The sequence below is a fragment of the Gracilinanus agilis genome, chromosome 1 (assembly GCF_016433145.1).
Source record: "Gracilinanus agilis isolate LMUSP501 chromosome 1, AgileGrace, whole genome shotgun sequence".
Lineage (NCBI taxonomy): Eukaryota > Metazoa > Chordata > Mammalia > Didelphimorphia > Didelphidae > Gracilinanus > Gracilinanus agilis.
The window spans coordinates 704,242,498-704,257,500 of NC_058130.1; the positions used below are offsets into that span (position 1 = coordinate 704,242,498).

The following is a 15,003-nucleotide window of genomic DNA, read 5'->3' on the forward strand; positions in this document are numbered from 1 at the left end:
ACAAAACTTATCGTTCTCCTTAAGCCCTCCCCTCTTCCTGACTTTCCTAAGGTACCACAATTCTTGATCTTCACTCTCTTACCACCCACTATCCAATCAGTTGCTAAAACCTGTCATGTAAGGAATTGAGAGGATTAGGACAGCAAATGGATAGTTGTGGGAATTAATAATTGAACTGAATTAATAAGTGAATCATACTGATTTCATCTTGTGACTCAATTCTGGAGTTAGCTTAGCCCCTCTTCTATCCAATTATGGGCTTAGTCCAAATTCTATCCAGTGAGAAATATTTCTTCAATTGTGGGAATTGGAAGAAAACCTTATTGCATTTTTTTGAACTGAGCCCTCTGTGCCTTTGGAAGCTGGACTATCTATACATGCTGTTTAGAGACCTTTAATTAAAGTCATAGGCTATGTTGACCAGAATGTAGTCAGTTCCTAAGACTGATGTAAGGAGTTTTCTCATGATTGTACATCTCAAGTAACCCATGTGTCTTATCTGAAAACTGGCCCCATAATGACCAATCAGTAATGGTCTTCATGTCCTTTTGATTGTCTGTGGATGCTTGAGGAGGAGTGGGACACCTCTTTTCTGGAATTCAGGGAACTGAACCTGTTTACTCTCCTTCTCCCATCTTGGAAAGCACCATATCTTTCATCCAACTAGAAATCAGATTGCCTAATGTGTTGTTCTTTTAATAAGTTGGCCTTATTGAATTATTTTTTCTATATTTGGGTTCCAGCTAAAGCTGAGGAAAGGTGCCTGGTCCAGATTTGCTGGACAGTTGGTATATATTACTTAATAAACTGATATGCTCAGAAGATCAAACCTCTGTGTCATTTCATCTTTTACTCATTAATGTTTTCTTCTACTTTCATATATCTCCTGTAAAGGTCCCCCTCTCTAGCAGTGCCACCACCCTAGTACAGGTCCCCATCACCTTACATCTCAACTATTACAACAGCCAGCTAGTTGGGTTCCCTGCCTCAAGTTTCTCCCAACTCCAGTCCTTCCTCCATTTAGCTGTCATATTGATATTCCTAAAACACAGGTCTGATCCTCTTCCTGTTTCTTTCATTCCCCCCTTCTCACCCCATAATTCAATAAATGCCAGTGGCTCAAACTTAAAACCCTCTGTTTGGGATTCAAGTCTTCATAACCTGCTCCCTCCCTCTTCCTTTCCTGTCTTCTTACACCTTACTATCTTCCATGTACTCTATGATCCGTCCTCATCTCTAACGCCTTGATTACTTGGCTTCTCTCAGGTCCCAGCTACAATTCCCTGCAGAGTTAGTGCCCATGATTTTTGTACATGGGAAAAATGACTATCGTTACTAATGGAATAAAGAAGGGGTCTGTCAATAATCCCCAAATGGCTCTGTCTGTGATAAAGGGAGAATGAGGGAAAAAGGCAAGGATTTTACTTTGGAAGAAAACTGTGCCTTGGAAGGAAGCAGACTTCTTACCTAGTTATGAGATATTCAGCTCTACTCAGGCCAAGGGCTGGATGACACAAACTGATTGAGAAGTGAAGTAAAAAGGGGCCTAGGATGGAAGTTGTGAAATAGTGTCATATTGTTTTATAGGCTCTCAGTGGGTAAAACAACCTGTTTAAATTCATAGAGCTCAGAAGTCAAAGTCAGACCTACTTGAACTTGAGATATTTTAATTGCCACTATTTTATTATTTTAATGCCCATCATTCGTGTAACTGTATTAAAATGCATTTGAGGGTACAACTATAGAAATGATGAGCTATTTCACAGAGAGATTAACTATCATTATATATCTGTGGGAAAGGAAAAAGGAAAGAAATTGGAGGGAGATATCCAGAATGAGGCAAACTTGGTCAGAACTATCTTTTAAACCTGAGGAGTTGGAACTCTGTACTTACTCTACCCAATTACTCTGTAATTGCTTAATCTGACCACAGGATGGAGATATTGGAGAAGGGATTCCTGCATTAGACATGGTGGTTAGCCAGATGACTTTGAGATGAACTTCCAACCCTTGGGTTCCATTTTTATTGAGTAAAGGTTTACTGAATACCTCCTATGTTATCACACTCTTACCCACAACTGGACAAGGGAGAATTGGGGAAGAAATGAATTTAAAGCCGGGTCCAAGGCTTAAAGCAGCTTACTTTATGGTGGGAATAAGGAGAACCCTCCACCACCCCCACCACCCATACACACAAAAGAGTACAAACATACACCATCTATTTCAAAGGTAGGGTGTTCAGTGGGAAGAGAAATCCCTGTGGGTTGGAACAAGCTTTCAGGAGCAACTTTATTCTGTTTCTCCATCTTTATTGTACTTCACTACACACTCTTATCAAACTGGATTCCTATTTCACAAGTCTTTGCTCACACTTTACCTTATGGTTAGAAACACTTTTCTCCTCCAACCTCCCACCCCCAGTCCTCTAAAGCCTAGGTTAAGGATTAGTTCGGATCCTTCAGATCCAGAAAGACTTTTCAAACCACTATTCCTGGTCAATAGGTGTCATGCCTCGGTTGGATAGAGTTCGAGAGCAGAGATTTTGTCTTATTTAAATTTTATGTCTCACCCAAGGCTGACTCTGTATATAACAGGCACTTAATACTGAACTAAATTAAGTTCCCTCAGGAGGCCTGGCTGGAATTTTGTCCAGCAAGATCAATGCCAGCTCAAGTACCCTTACTGAGCTCTCCCAGCAATGCAATCTACACCACTTTCAGGAATCCCTTCTCATATGCTGTTTTTCATGGTCAGTTTTCTTTCTGTGTGTGCATATCCTGTCCCAGAACCAGGCTGTAAGTTTCATGAAGGAGGGAACCAGGTCTCAGATTTTTTCATCTTAATAACGAAACGCAGTCTTTTCATGCCACAATGTCTTACACAATGTCTTTCCTCATGGTTCTTGAAGACAACTATGTCAGTGGAATACTTTGAGAGGTTAGAACAGACAACAGGCACTCAAGAGGAAGAAAAATGGTTATTGTGTACTACAGGAACCAAACAGACAAGGATTCACTCATGAGGAATTAGCATGTAAGTGCTGGCCTCTGTTGACAATCCACCAAGCCAGAGGAAGACAACTATTCCCTAACTTGGTATCCCATTCCATCCAGTAAAAAAAAATCTCCTTTCATAAGTCAGGTATCTCCAGGTTTAGTTAAAAGATAAGAACTTCATTGTTTATCTTGTTATATGCATATTTCAAAACACTGGAGAACCATTCTTTTCTCTTTCATCTCCTAACATCAGGTACCAAATTCTATCAACTCTTCCTTAGTGACATATATGGAGAAAAATATACTGCTCACGGGTAGGTCAAACCAAAATAAAATATGAAGGTCAATTAGTGGAACAGATTAGGTATATTATATGTAGAGGCAAACACACAAAATAGCATAGTCTTTGATAATATCAAAGATTACAGTTACTGAGGTGGAAAACTCACTATTTGATAAAAAACTGTTAGAAAAACTGGACAGCAGTATGGCAGAAAGTAGATTTAGAGTCTTTAGACCAATACCTTGAACTATGTATAAAGACAAACTCCAAATGGATACATAATCCAGATATAAAAGGGCATATCAAAGAAATTAGAGGAGCAAGGAAGAAATTACCTTTTCAGATCTATGGAAGGGGAAAAGTTTGTGACTAAACAAGAAAAAACATTAATGGTCACATAAGACAAAATGGACATTTTTGATGATATAAAAAAATTTGCACAAATAAAACAAATGAAGCTAAAGATGTAGCTAAAATCAGAAAAGGAGGTAACTGAACAAAGTTTTTCTGATAAATATTTCACACTCCAAAATATATAAGAAAATGATACAAATTTATAAAACTAAGAGCCATTTCCCAAGAGATAGATGGTCAAAGAAATGACTAGGCAGTTTTCAAAGGAAGAAATCTATGCTATCAGCATCCTTAAAAAAAACCAACAAAACCACTTAAACACAAACAATTAGAGAAATGCAAATTAAAGCAAGCCTTTATCTACTTCACACTCATCAGACTGGCAAAGATGATAAAAGAGAAAAATAAGAAGTATTGGTGAGGTTTTGAGAAAAAAAGAGCAACAGTTCCTGTTGGTGGAGCTGTGAATTTGTCCAGCCTTTCTTTAGAATAATTTGGAACTAGGTATGCCCCCAAAACTTCTAAACCATACCATACCCTTTGAGCTAGTGATACTACTACTCTGATACTCCAAAAGGATTAAAGAAAGAGGAAAAGAACCCATCTATACAAAAAATATATGTGGCAGCTCTTTTTTTGGTAGCAAAGAACTGGGAACTGAGGGAATACCTATAAATTGGGAATGGTTGAAGAAGCTATATAGTATATGATTGTGATGGAATAGTAGTATACTATAAGAAATGATGCAGGGGCTGGTTTTGGAGAAATCTTTGAAGACTTGTATGACTGAATGCAGAGACAAGTAAGATGAATTGGGAAAACAATTTACACAATATGTAAAAACAACTTTGAAAGACTTAAGATCTCTGATCCACACAAGACAAACCATAAGTCTAGAGGACTTGTGATGAAATATACTATCTACTTCCTGATAGAGAAGTGATATATTCACACTGCAAAATAAGTTTCTTTTTTCTGAATGTGGCCAATGTGGACATTTGTTTTGTTTGACTACACATGTTTGTAACAGGGCTTTTATTTTTCTTGCTCTTTCAATGGGGGCAATGGGAGGGAGGAAGAAAAAGATAAATCTTGGTGAAAATAAAATAAGATTTAATTTTTTTTAATAACTCTTACCTTCCACCTTAGAATCAATACTGTACATTGGATCCAAGGCAGAAGAGCAGTAAAGGCTAGGCCAGTGATTCCCAAAGTGGGTGCTACCGCCCCCTGGTAGGTGCTGCAGCAATCCAGGGGCGAGGTGATGACCACAGGTGCATTTATCTTTCCTATTAATTGCTATTAAAATTTAAAAAAAATTAATTTCCAGGGGGCTAAGTAATATTTTTTTGGAAAGGGGGAAGTAGGCCAGAAAAGTTTGGGAACCACTGGGCTAGGCAATGGGGGGTTAAGTGACTTGCCCAGGGTGTAAAAGTGAAATTTGGGAAATGCCATCTAAAGGTGTATATATTTCTATGGACATGGAAAATGTATCAAACTACATTTCCCGTGATCCAACGTGGTCCAACTGGTTTCCGTTTCCGGGTTTTTGGGCTTGGGGAGGCCTACGTCTTGACGCAGGGAAGAGTTTATAATCTCCTGGGTTAGGAGGGAGTGGTCTCTTGGCCAGCAGACTCGAGACAGTGATGGGACTATAAGTAACAAATCAAGAATAAGGGACTGCCCTTTGGGCAGTCCTAATCAATGTAGAAACTGCCATTTGTCCATTTGAATTAGAGGTGGACCACAGGAAGTGTTGAAAGACACGTTCTCTTTAAGTAAGTGAGTGAACTTCCTGTGGGGGAGAGTTGCCGTCTCCAACTGGAAGAAGAAGCATCTCCTGAGACCACAGAACGCTTACGCTCTATATTGTCACGTGGGTAAGTTAGGCTGACTTCCTTGGCCTTGCTGGGCCAATTCTAAACTCTGCCTATCTGACTGTTGGGTCTTGTGGCTTACAGCTTCATTTATTTAGCCCCCTTAACCTTCTCTCTCAGTCCAGGCCTTTGGCCTGGACTAGCCTCTACTTTTCTCTTTATTCCTACTTTTCCCTACCGATTGTAAATAAACTCTTCAACCCGATGCTGACTTGGGTCTGATTTAATTACGGAATCAACCTAAATTGTTGATTCCTGGCGGCCACATATTTTTAATATATATCTATAAATACCTAAATTTTATTCCTTACAATTGTCACACAGTCAGATTTGAACCCAGTGACTCCTATCTCCAGGCCTGAGTCTCAATCCACCGAGCCATCTAGCTGTTCCCTAATTTATTTATTTTTTACAAAGAGAGTGAGAGAAATTTCACAACCTGGCTGGCATTTTTGATTCTTCCAAACCAGAATCTCAGAATTAGAAGCTACCTCAGAGGTCACATGAGCCAACCCCCACTTGTCTCAAACAATTCCTAAGTGACTAATGAACCTTTCCTTCTGAACTGATCCACCTCTCAAGGTAGCATTTCGCTTTGAAACAATTCTAGTTTTTATAGTCAACATTTTTCCTGATAATAAGCTGAGATTTACTTGTCTTCAATTTCTACCTACTGATCTTCCATCTTGTCTTAGAAGATCTACATGCTGCCTTTTATACTCCTTACAAGAGCTGTTATAGAAAATAGGTCTGTCTCGACAAAGGCTTTTTAAAATCTAGGCTAAGTATCTCATTTCTTCAAGTCATTTTTAAAAAATTTTTATTTAGAATATTTTTCATGGTTACATGATTCATGATCCCCCCACTCCCACTTTTTCTTCCCCACCTCCCAAAGTCAACAAGCAATTCCATTGGGTTATACATGTATCATTGTTCAAAACTTATTTCCATGTTATTCATATTTGTAGTGGAGCAATTCTTTAACATCAAAACCCTAATCACATCCCTATCACACTACATGGTCAATTATATATTTTTCTATTGCATTTCTGATTCCGCAGTTCTTTTTCTGGATATGGATAGGGTTGTTTCTCCTAAGTTCCTCTGGATTGTCCTGGGTCACTGCATTGCTACTGGTAGAAAAGTCCATTACATTCAATTGTGCTATAATGTATCAGTGTATCAGTCTCTGTGTATAATGTTCTCCTGGTTCTGCTCCTTTTACTCTGCATCAATTCATGGAAGTTATTCCAGTTCACACGGAATTCTTCCATTTCTTTATTCCTTTCAGCGCAACAGTATTCCAATACCAACAGATACCATAATTTATTCAGCCATTCCCCAATTGATGGACACCCCCCCCATTTTCCAATTTTTTGCCACCACAAAAAACATAGCAATGAATATTTTTGTACAAGTCTTCTTCCTTATTATCTCTTTGGGGTACAAACCCAACAGTGGTATGGCTGGACCAAAGAGCAAGCATTCATTTAAAGTCTTTTGTGCACAGTTCCAAATTTCCCTCCAGAATGGCTGGACCAATTCACAACTCCACCAGCAGTGTATTAGTGTACCAGTTTTTCCATATCCCCTCTAACATTTATCCAATATTTTCTTTTGCTGCCATATTGGTCAGTCTGCTAGGTGTGAGGTGGTACCTCAGAGTTGTTTTGATTTGCATTTCTCTAATCAGGAGGGACTTGGAACACTTTTTCATGTGCTTATTGATAGTTTTGATTTCATGCTGTGAAAACTGCCTGTATTCATGCCCCTTGACCATTTGTCAATTGGGGAATGGCTTGATTTTTTTTTGTAGATTTGATTTAGTTCCATATATATTTGGGAACTTAAACCTTTGTCAGAGAGTTTTGTTATAAAGATGTTCTTCCAGTTTGTTGCTTTCTTTCTAATTTTGATTGTATTGATTTTGTTTGGACAAAACCTTTTTAAGTTGATATAATCAGTCATTCATTTTACATTTTATAATGTTCTCTATTTCTTGCTTGGTCTTAAATTCCTTCCATTCCCACAGATCTGACAGATATACTAATCTATGTTCACCTAATTTATTTATGATTTCCTTCTTTATATTTAAGTCACTTACCCATTTTGAATTTATCTTGGTATAGGTGTAAGATGTTGATCTAAACTTAATTTTCCTCATACTGTTTTCCAATTTTCCTAGCAGTTTTTGTCAAATAGTGAGTTATTGTCCCAAAAGCATGGGTCTTTGGGTTTATCACTGACTGTCTTGCTGAGGTCACTTTACCCCAAGTCTATTCCATTGATCTCTTAGCCAATACCATTTTGCTTTGATAACCTCTGCCTTATAGTATAGCTTAATATCTGGTACTGCTAGGCCCCCATCCTTCACATTTTTTTCATTATTTCCCTTGATATTCTTGATCTTTTGTTCTTCCAGATGAACTTTGTTTTTTCTAATTCTATAAAAAAGTTTTTTGGCAGTTTGATAATTATGGCACTGAATAAGTAGATTAATTTGGGTAGGATTGTTATTTTTATTATATTAGTTCGTCCTACCCAGGAACAGTTAATATTTTTCCAATTGTTAAGATATAGCTGTTTTTCTGCTTTTTTTTTTTTTTTTAACATTTATTAATAATCATTTTTAACCTGGTTACATGTTTCATGCTCCTATTTTCCCCTTCACCCCCCGTACTCCCCCCACCCATGGCCGACGCACTTTTCCACTGGTTTTGTCATGTGTCCTTGATCAAGACCAATTTCCCAATTGTTGGTGGTTGCATTGGTGTGGTAGTTTCGAGTCCACACCCTCAATCATGTCCGCCCCGACCCATGCGTTCAAGCAGTTGCTTTTCTTATATGTTTCCTCTCCTGCAGTCCTTCCTCTGAATGTGGGTAGCATTCTTTACCATAAATCCCTCAGAATTGTCCTGGGTCATTGCATTGCTGCTGGTACATAAGCCCATTACATTCAATTTTACCACAGTATATCCGTCTCTGTGTACAATGTTCTTTTGGCTCTGCTCCTTTCGCTCTGCATCAGATCCCGGAGGTCTCTCCAGTTCGCCTGGAACTCCTCCAGTTTATTATTCCTTTTAGCACAATAGTATTCCATCACCCGCATATACCACAGTTTGTTCAGCCATTCCCTAATTGAAGGACATACCCTCCTTTTCCAGTTTTTTGCCACCACAAAAAGCGCAGCTATAAATATTTTTGTACAAGTCTGTTTATCTATGATCTTTTCTGCTTTTTTTTTTTTTTTTAAACCCTTACCTTCTGTCTTGGAGCCAATACTGTGTATTGGCTCCAAGGCAGAAGAATGGTAAGGGTAGGCAGTGGGGGTCAAGTGGCTTGCCTGGGGCTCTCAATTCACTGAGCTACCCAGATGCCCCCAAGATATAGTTTTAATTGTGTGAAAAGTGTTTTGTAGGTGTGTTCATATAATTCCTGTGTTTATTTTGGCAGATAAATTCCTAAACATTTTATATTGTCTAGAGTGATTTTAAATGGAGTTTCTCTTTCTAACTACTGTTGCTGAGTTTTGTTGGAGATATATAGAAATGCTGATGATGTATGTGGATTTATATTGTACCCTGCAACTTTACTAAAGTTGTTAATTATTTCCATTAGCCTTTTAGTTGATTTTTGTTTTGCATGATTGCACATGTATAATCTGTATTAAATGGATGGCCTTCTCAAGTAGGGGTGAGGAAGAGAGAACATGGAACTCAAGATTTTAAAAAACATTAAAAACTTTTTGATTACATGTTATTGGGGAAAAAATAAAATAAAAATATAAAACTAAAGTATTTTGCAAACCTTAAAGCACATACAAAGAAGAAAACGGATGTTGTCTCATAGCCTACACAGCAGCCAAATCAACAAACATTTGTTAAACTCCTATTGTGTGCCAGGCACTATTCTACAGGAATACAAAAACAAAAATGAAATCAACTATGCCCTTAATGTTGATACTAAATACTTGAGGATGGGAAAATCTGCTTGCTCTATGGGGCTTTGGTCTCAAACTATAAGCTCTTCAGGAGTGGGAATATGTACACCTAAGTGCACCACAGAAAAATGTGCTATGAGACTAGGTTGGGTAATCATGGAGAGTTAGTTTTTTCTCTCTAGGAAATATTCTAATTGGAATCCTGTCTGGGCATCACTAAGACTCATGGAAAACAGAGGAGCAGTATCATGACAAGGTTACTACATTTAACCCAGTCACTAAAGCCCAAAGAGAGAAAGTATCACACACAAGGACCAATAGCAACTGAAGTGTTTGGCACAGAAATTGGGTCTCTGGACTCTCAGTCCAGGGTTCTAAGAAGGGTAAAGTTTACCCTAGAGCAGCATTGGTGAACCTTTTAGAGATGGCATGCCCAAACTGCACCTTCAAGCCAAATGTGAGCCCCTCTGCATTACCCCAGAAAGTAGAGGGAGGAAGTGCTTGCATTGGTCTCCTGGACAGAGGGATGGGGCATGCAAAAAATGTCCTCAGGCATGGTGGAAAGGAGGTACATTTTTCTAAAAAGGAATCTATGGGCTTTACTAGATTTTCTAAGGGAATAATGAAACAAAAAAAAGTTAAGAACTCATCTTCTGGGCAGTATGGAACCATTGAAGCTTTGAGCAAGGAGAGACATGGTCAATGAGAGTTAGTAATATCAGTTGGCAACTGTGTGGAAGATGAAGAAGGAAGAAGCTGAGAGTTGAATGGCAAAACAAACTAGGAAGCTGTTACAAGACATAAGAAATGTAAACTAGTATGTAGCTGTATGAGTGAAGAAAGGGGTATGGATGTAAGATAATTTTGTAGAGATTGAATAGACAAGTCTTGGCAACTGACCAGATGTTGGGTGTGAGGGAGAGGTAGGAGTCAAAGGTAACTCTGGGGTTGCAAATCTGGATGACTAGAAAGACAGTGGTATCCTTGATAGAAATAGAAAAGTCAGGAAAGGGATTGGGTATAGGAATAAAGAAAATGAGTTTCTAATTTGGATATGAGAAATCAAAGTTGCCTACAGATCATATATAAGCAGTGATATCCAATAGTCAACAGAGTTAGAGCTCAATATTCGGACCAGGGATGGTTATGTAGATTTGGGAGTCATCTTCAGAGAGATAAATAAACCTAGGAGAAGTAATGAGACCGTTAAGATAGAGAAAATAGGCCAGAATAGAGCCTTGGGGAATACCACTGAATAGAAGGTACTGCGGTACAGGATTTGGAGCTAATGGACCAAAATTCAAATCCTTATTTCCACTTAACATCTGTGTAACTTTGAGCAAATTATTTGACCTTATTAGGTTTCAACTTTCTCATCTATAAAAATGAGGAGTGGCTCAGAGAGGTAAAGGGACCTGCCCATTGTCAAACAACTGGTAAACATCAGAGCTAAGATTTGAACCCTGCTATACTGATTCCAAGTCTGGTATTCTTTCCATTATAAATCACTGCTATCCAAAATGTGAAGAAATTCAGCAATTTATTCCTTGGAGATATACAAAGTCACCTTTATAGTTCTCAAAGTTCTCAAAAGAAATGATCACTAACCACCAGAAAAAAGGGTTGAACTCCTTTAAAAATGGATCTAGTGAATTTGCAGGCATTTGACAAATGTTTAATTGAATTAACAGTCAAAGAGACAAATCAGGATCTACAAGATCCTGAGCCAGTCTGGCCCTTGGCATCCCCAATCCCCACTTCTTTGCTTCACAGCCCTGAGGCTTAGACTATAATTTGTTCAAAGACTTTAAATGTTACACATGCAACAACTGACTTCTGAAGATACTTGCATTTATTTTAAAAGTTCTAGCCCCAGCTCTAGCCTCATTTTCTACCTACTGAAGCTCCAGTGGCCATAGGATCTAGGTCAGTAACATGTTGGTTTATGGTCTTCCTGATGCCCAAACAGGTATCTTCTGTGCTCAGAACATTTCATTATAGAAATGAACCCAATCAGGTAGATCACTGCAGTGTTATAAAGGAAATCCTCTGTGGTTTAGTGCAAATTGGAAAGATGAGCCCAGGAAAGGTCCCTCACACACAGCCAACCAACCTGCCAAATCGTCCGATGCCTTCTGCCAAAAGCCTCATCTTCCTCCTTTCGCGTTTTTCAGCAATGACGTAGCGGAGCCCAAACAGCAGGGGCACACCCACCACCGTAACGGAAACTGCTTTCTTCCATAGGGGTCTGGGAGCCTTGGGGCTGGAGGGGAGCCATAGGGCTAGTGATGATTCTCTTTCCTGTTGCCAAAAAATCCCAAGCCCTCACCCTCATTCTCCATCATCCATTACCTACCAGCAACTTCCCTCTCCTACATCCACCCCATTTCTTGCCAATGACCATCATTTGACCAGAAGCTCCCAAAGAAAATAGGGGGTGAGTCTGCAGGGTTCTGCAGGTCTTTTCTTCTTCCATTCTGCCTTTTTCACCATCCAAAGAACTTAAAGGTTTGCTGCCACTAGTATAAACAAGCTATATACGTGCATATCCTAGTATTAACTGGGATCCTGTATTTCTGCTCCAAAGGCAGCAACGGACTGAAAAGATGCCCTTCCACAAATTGCCCTAACCCCAGGTTGCCCCACAAATAGAGCCCTGGATCATAGAGGGTCCAGGTGATAGGCTACTCTTCTCATATATATCGCTCCCCTCAGGCAGTTACATGCTTCATGGATTTCTTTTCTTCTGATTCCCATGTAACACAGTGCCTCAAAGACCAAAAAGAGAGAAGGCTAGAGGCCTAATAATTGAAAAGCCTGGCTCTTACTCTGAGCACTCCTCCCTTCATGCCCACAGGTGATCATCTGGCATTTGCCCATGTTTGCAGAAGTAGCAATAATGCAGTGGAACAGGTCTTGTTGTAGAGCCTGGAGAGAGCTCCCAGCTCTGATACACACAAGTTAGATGACCTTCAACTCTGTGAATCTGTTTGCTCATTTGTAAAATAGAACTAGGAATACTTGCACTCTCTGTCCCACAGTGGTGGTGGGAGGAATGTACTTGATAAACTGTCTGCTGCTGTACATAAGTGGAATCTGTTATTATTTACTCTCCTGATTGCTCATGTGCAATTTAACAACACATTATGCTTGTTGACAAGCTGACTGAATCAAATAGACAAGCTCCTGGGGGTAGGGTTCAAGACATCATGTACTTTTGCAGCCTTCACAGGTACTTAGTCCAAGGCCTCAGCAAATACATTTACAAATTGATTGGACAACTCAAAGAAAAGCCATCCCTAATCAATCAATATGTATTCATAAATGAGGGACTTTCTCTTAGCTAGTCAGTCCATAAGTACATTTGCAGAATACCTAATCTGTGTTCTGTCCTAGGCACCGAGGAGAATATAAAAGGATAAGACTGTCCCTATTCTACCAGAGTTAATAATGAGGCCAGGACACAAAACTAATGACAAGAAATCTGGAGAGCAGACTATAAAGCTGGATCTTAAGCATGTAATACAGATGTGAAGTTCTCTAAGATCCCAGTGGCCTGGGGAGAGCTCATTACCTTGTAGGTCCTTGTGTCAAGTTTTTCCTGAAGAATACAAGTGGGGACAACCAAGGTGGCTGCCGGCTCTGCAACAACGTTGAATGAAACCGGCAAAGTTGCAACTGGAAAAAGAACAAATGGGGTAAGGTCAGGCTCAGTTGGCAACATTTCTTCCCTAGTCTCAGGGCATTACCTTTATGTACATAATAGGCTCAAGATGGCAATCCTATGGCATGTGTGCCAAAAGGGGCACTCAGAGCCCTCTCTGTGGGCATATACACCGTTGGCCCAGCACAGTTTGCCAGAGTTTGTTACTAGAGGGATATGGACGGGGCTGCTTCCCTCCCCCTCTCCATGGGCACTTGAGGACATTTCTCATATCACCTCTAAAGGTTTGTCATCACTGTTATAGACTGTGGAAAGTTCCAAGGGCCCTGGATTCAATGCTTCAAGACACTGGATTTCACTGAGCACAATATAAGCCTCAAACCTTTCTCCCTTTATTAGACAGTGACTGCTCACTGCTAGCTTTAATCCTAGAACAAGCTAGCCTGGTCCTCCTTTGGCCCTTGGGTAAACAGACTGATAGTCTAGCTATAGTCTTCAGGACATGGAAAGGCACTTGGACAGTTTGGCTCTAATTCTGGCTTCCACAATTACCAGCTATGTGATAGTGGGGAAGTCACATCACTTCTGAGTTTCGATTTCTTCCTGCTTTAGTGCTGCTAGGAGGACAGCAGGCATCAACTATAAAGCCCCACAGAGATGGGAGCTGGTTTTATTACCATAAGAGAGGCAAAGAAAGGAATACATTCCTAGGAGTAGGGCAGAGGCCCAGAAGGAACACTGAACAATCATGTCTTCTTCCTTTTAAAGTCCAGCTGAGACTGCTGGTGGAGTTGTGAATTGATCCAACCATTCTGGATGGCAATTTGGAACTATGCCCAAAGAGCTGTCTGCCCTTTGACCCAGCCATACCACTGCTGGGTTTATACCCCAAAGAGATCATAGGGAAAAAGACTTGTACAAAAATATTTATAGCAGTGCTCTTTGTGCTGGCAAAAAATTGAAAAATGAGGGGATTTCCTTTAATTGGGGAATGGCTGAACAAATTGTGGTATCTGTTGGTAATGGAATACTATTGTGCTCAAAGGAATAATGAACTGGAGGAATTCCATGTGAACTGGAATGACTTCCAGGAATAGATGCAGAGTGAAAGGAGCATAACCAGGAGAACCTTATACACAGAGACTGATACACTGTGGTACAATTGAATGTAATGGACTTCTCTACTAGTAGCAATGCAATTCTGACAATGCAATTCCAGGACAATTCTGAGGGACTTATGAAAAAGAATGCTATTTACATTCAGAGGAAGAACTGTGGGAGTAGAAACACAGAGGAAAAACAACTGCTTGAATACATGGTTCGATGGGGATATGATGTAGACTAAGCAATCACCCTAGTGCAATTATTAATAATATGGAAATAAGTCTTGATCAATGATACATGTAAAATCCAGTGGAATTGCGTGCTGGCTACAGGGGAGGTGGGATTGGAGGGGAGGGAAAGAATATGAAACCATGGAAAAATATTCTACATTACTTAATTAAATAAAAATTTCCAATCAAAAACAAACAAATAAACCAATGAAGTCCAGCTGAGATCAGTGATCTGAAAGAATGGGGAAACCCAGGGCAATCCTAAGCAGGTATACTCTGGTGGATGCTATGGAAACAAACAAAAGTAATGGTAGCAGTCACCTAACCTTACCACAGAAAAAACATTTGCTTTGTACCTGTGGATGCTAATACCACATAGCTAACCAGTTCCTCATCTGAGCTAGTTTAGGCACTCATAAGAGTTGTGTTGGAGGTAGGGAGGTCTACAGCCTGAGGCTCTGCCCAGTAGAGCAGGTAGTAGATAACAGGCAGATAGGGGTGGCAGAGAGTGAGAGTGGGGCTGACAGGTAAGGAAGAGGATAGCAGCAAAAGAGG

The 15,003-nt window shown here is 39.7% G+C and overlaps 1 protein-coding gene across 1 annotated transcript in view; it reads right to left on the reverse strand.

The window, feature by feature from the left end:
• The window catches only part of ADCK5 (aarF domain containing kinase 5), a 46,969-nt gene that overhangs the window by 12,950 nt on the left and 19,016 nt on the right, over nucleotides 1-15,003 (reverse strand). Inside the window, exons 2-3 of the mRNA XM_044669506.1 lie at nucleotides 13,025-13,128; nucleotides 11,564-11,713 (exon numbers count right to left, since the gene is read on the reverse strand). Coding sequence (XP_044525441.1) covers nucleotides 11,564-11,713; nucleotides 13,025-13,128 — 254 coding nt within the window. The remainder of the gene's footprint in view (nucleotides 1-11,563; nucleotides 11,714-13,024; nucleotides 13,129-15,003) is intronic.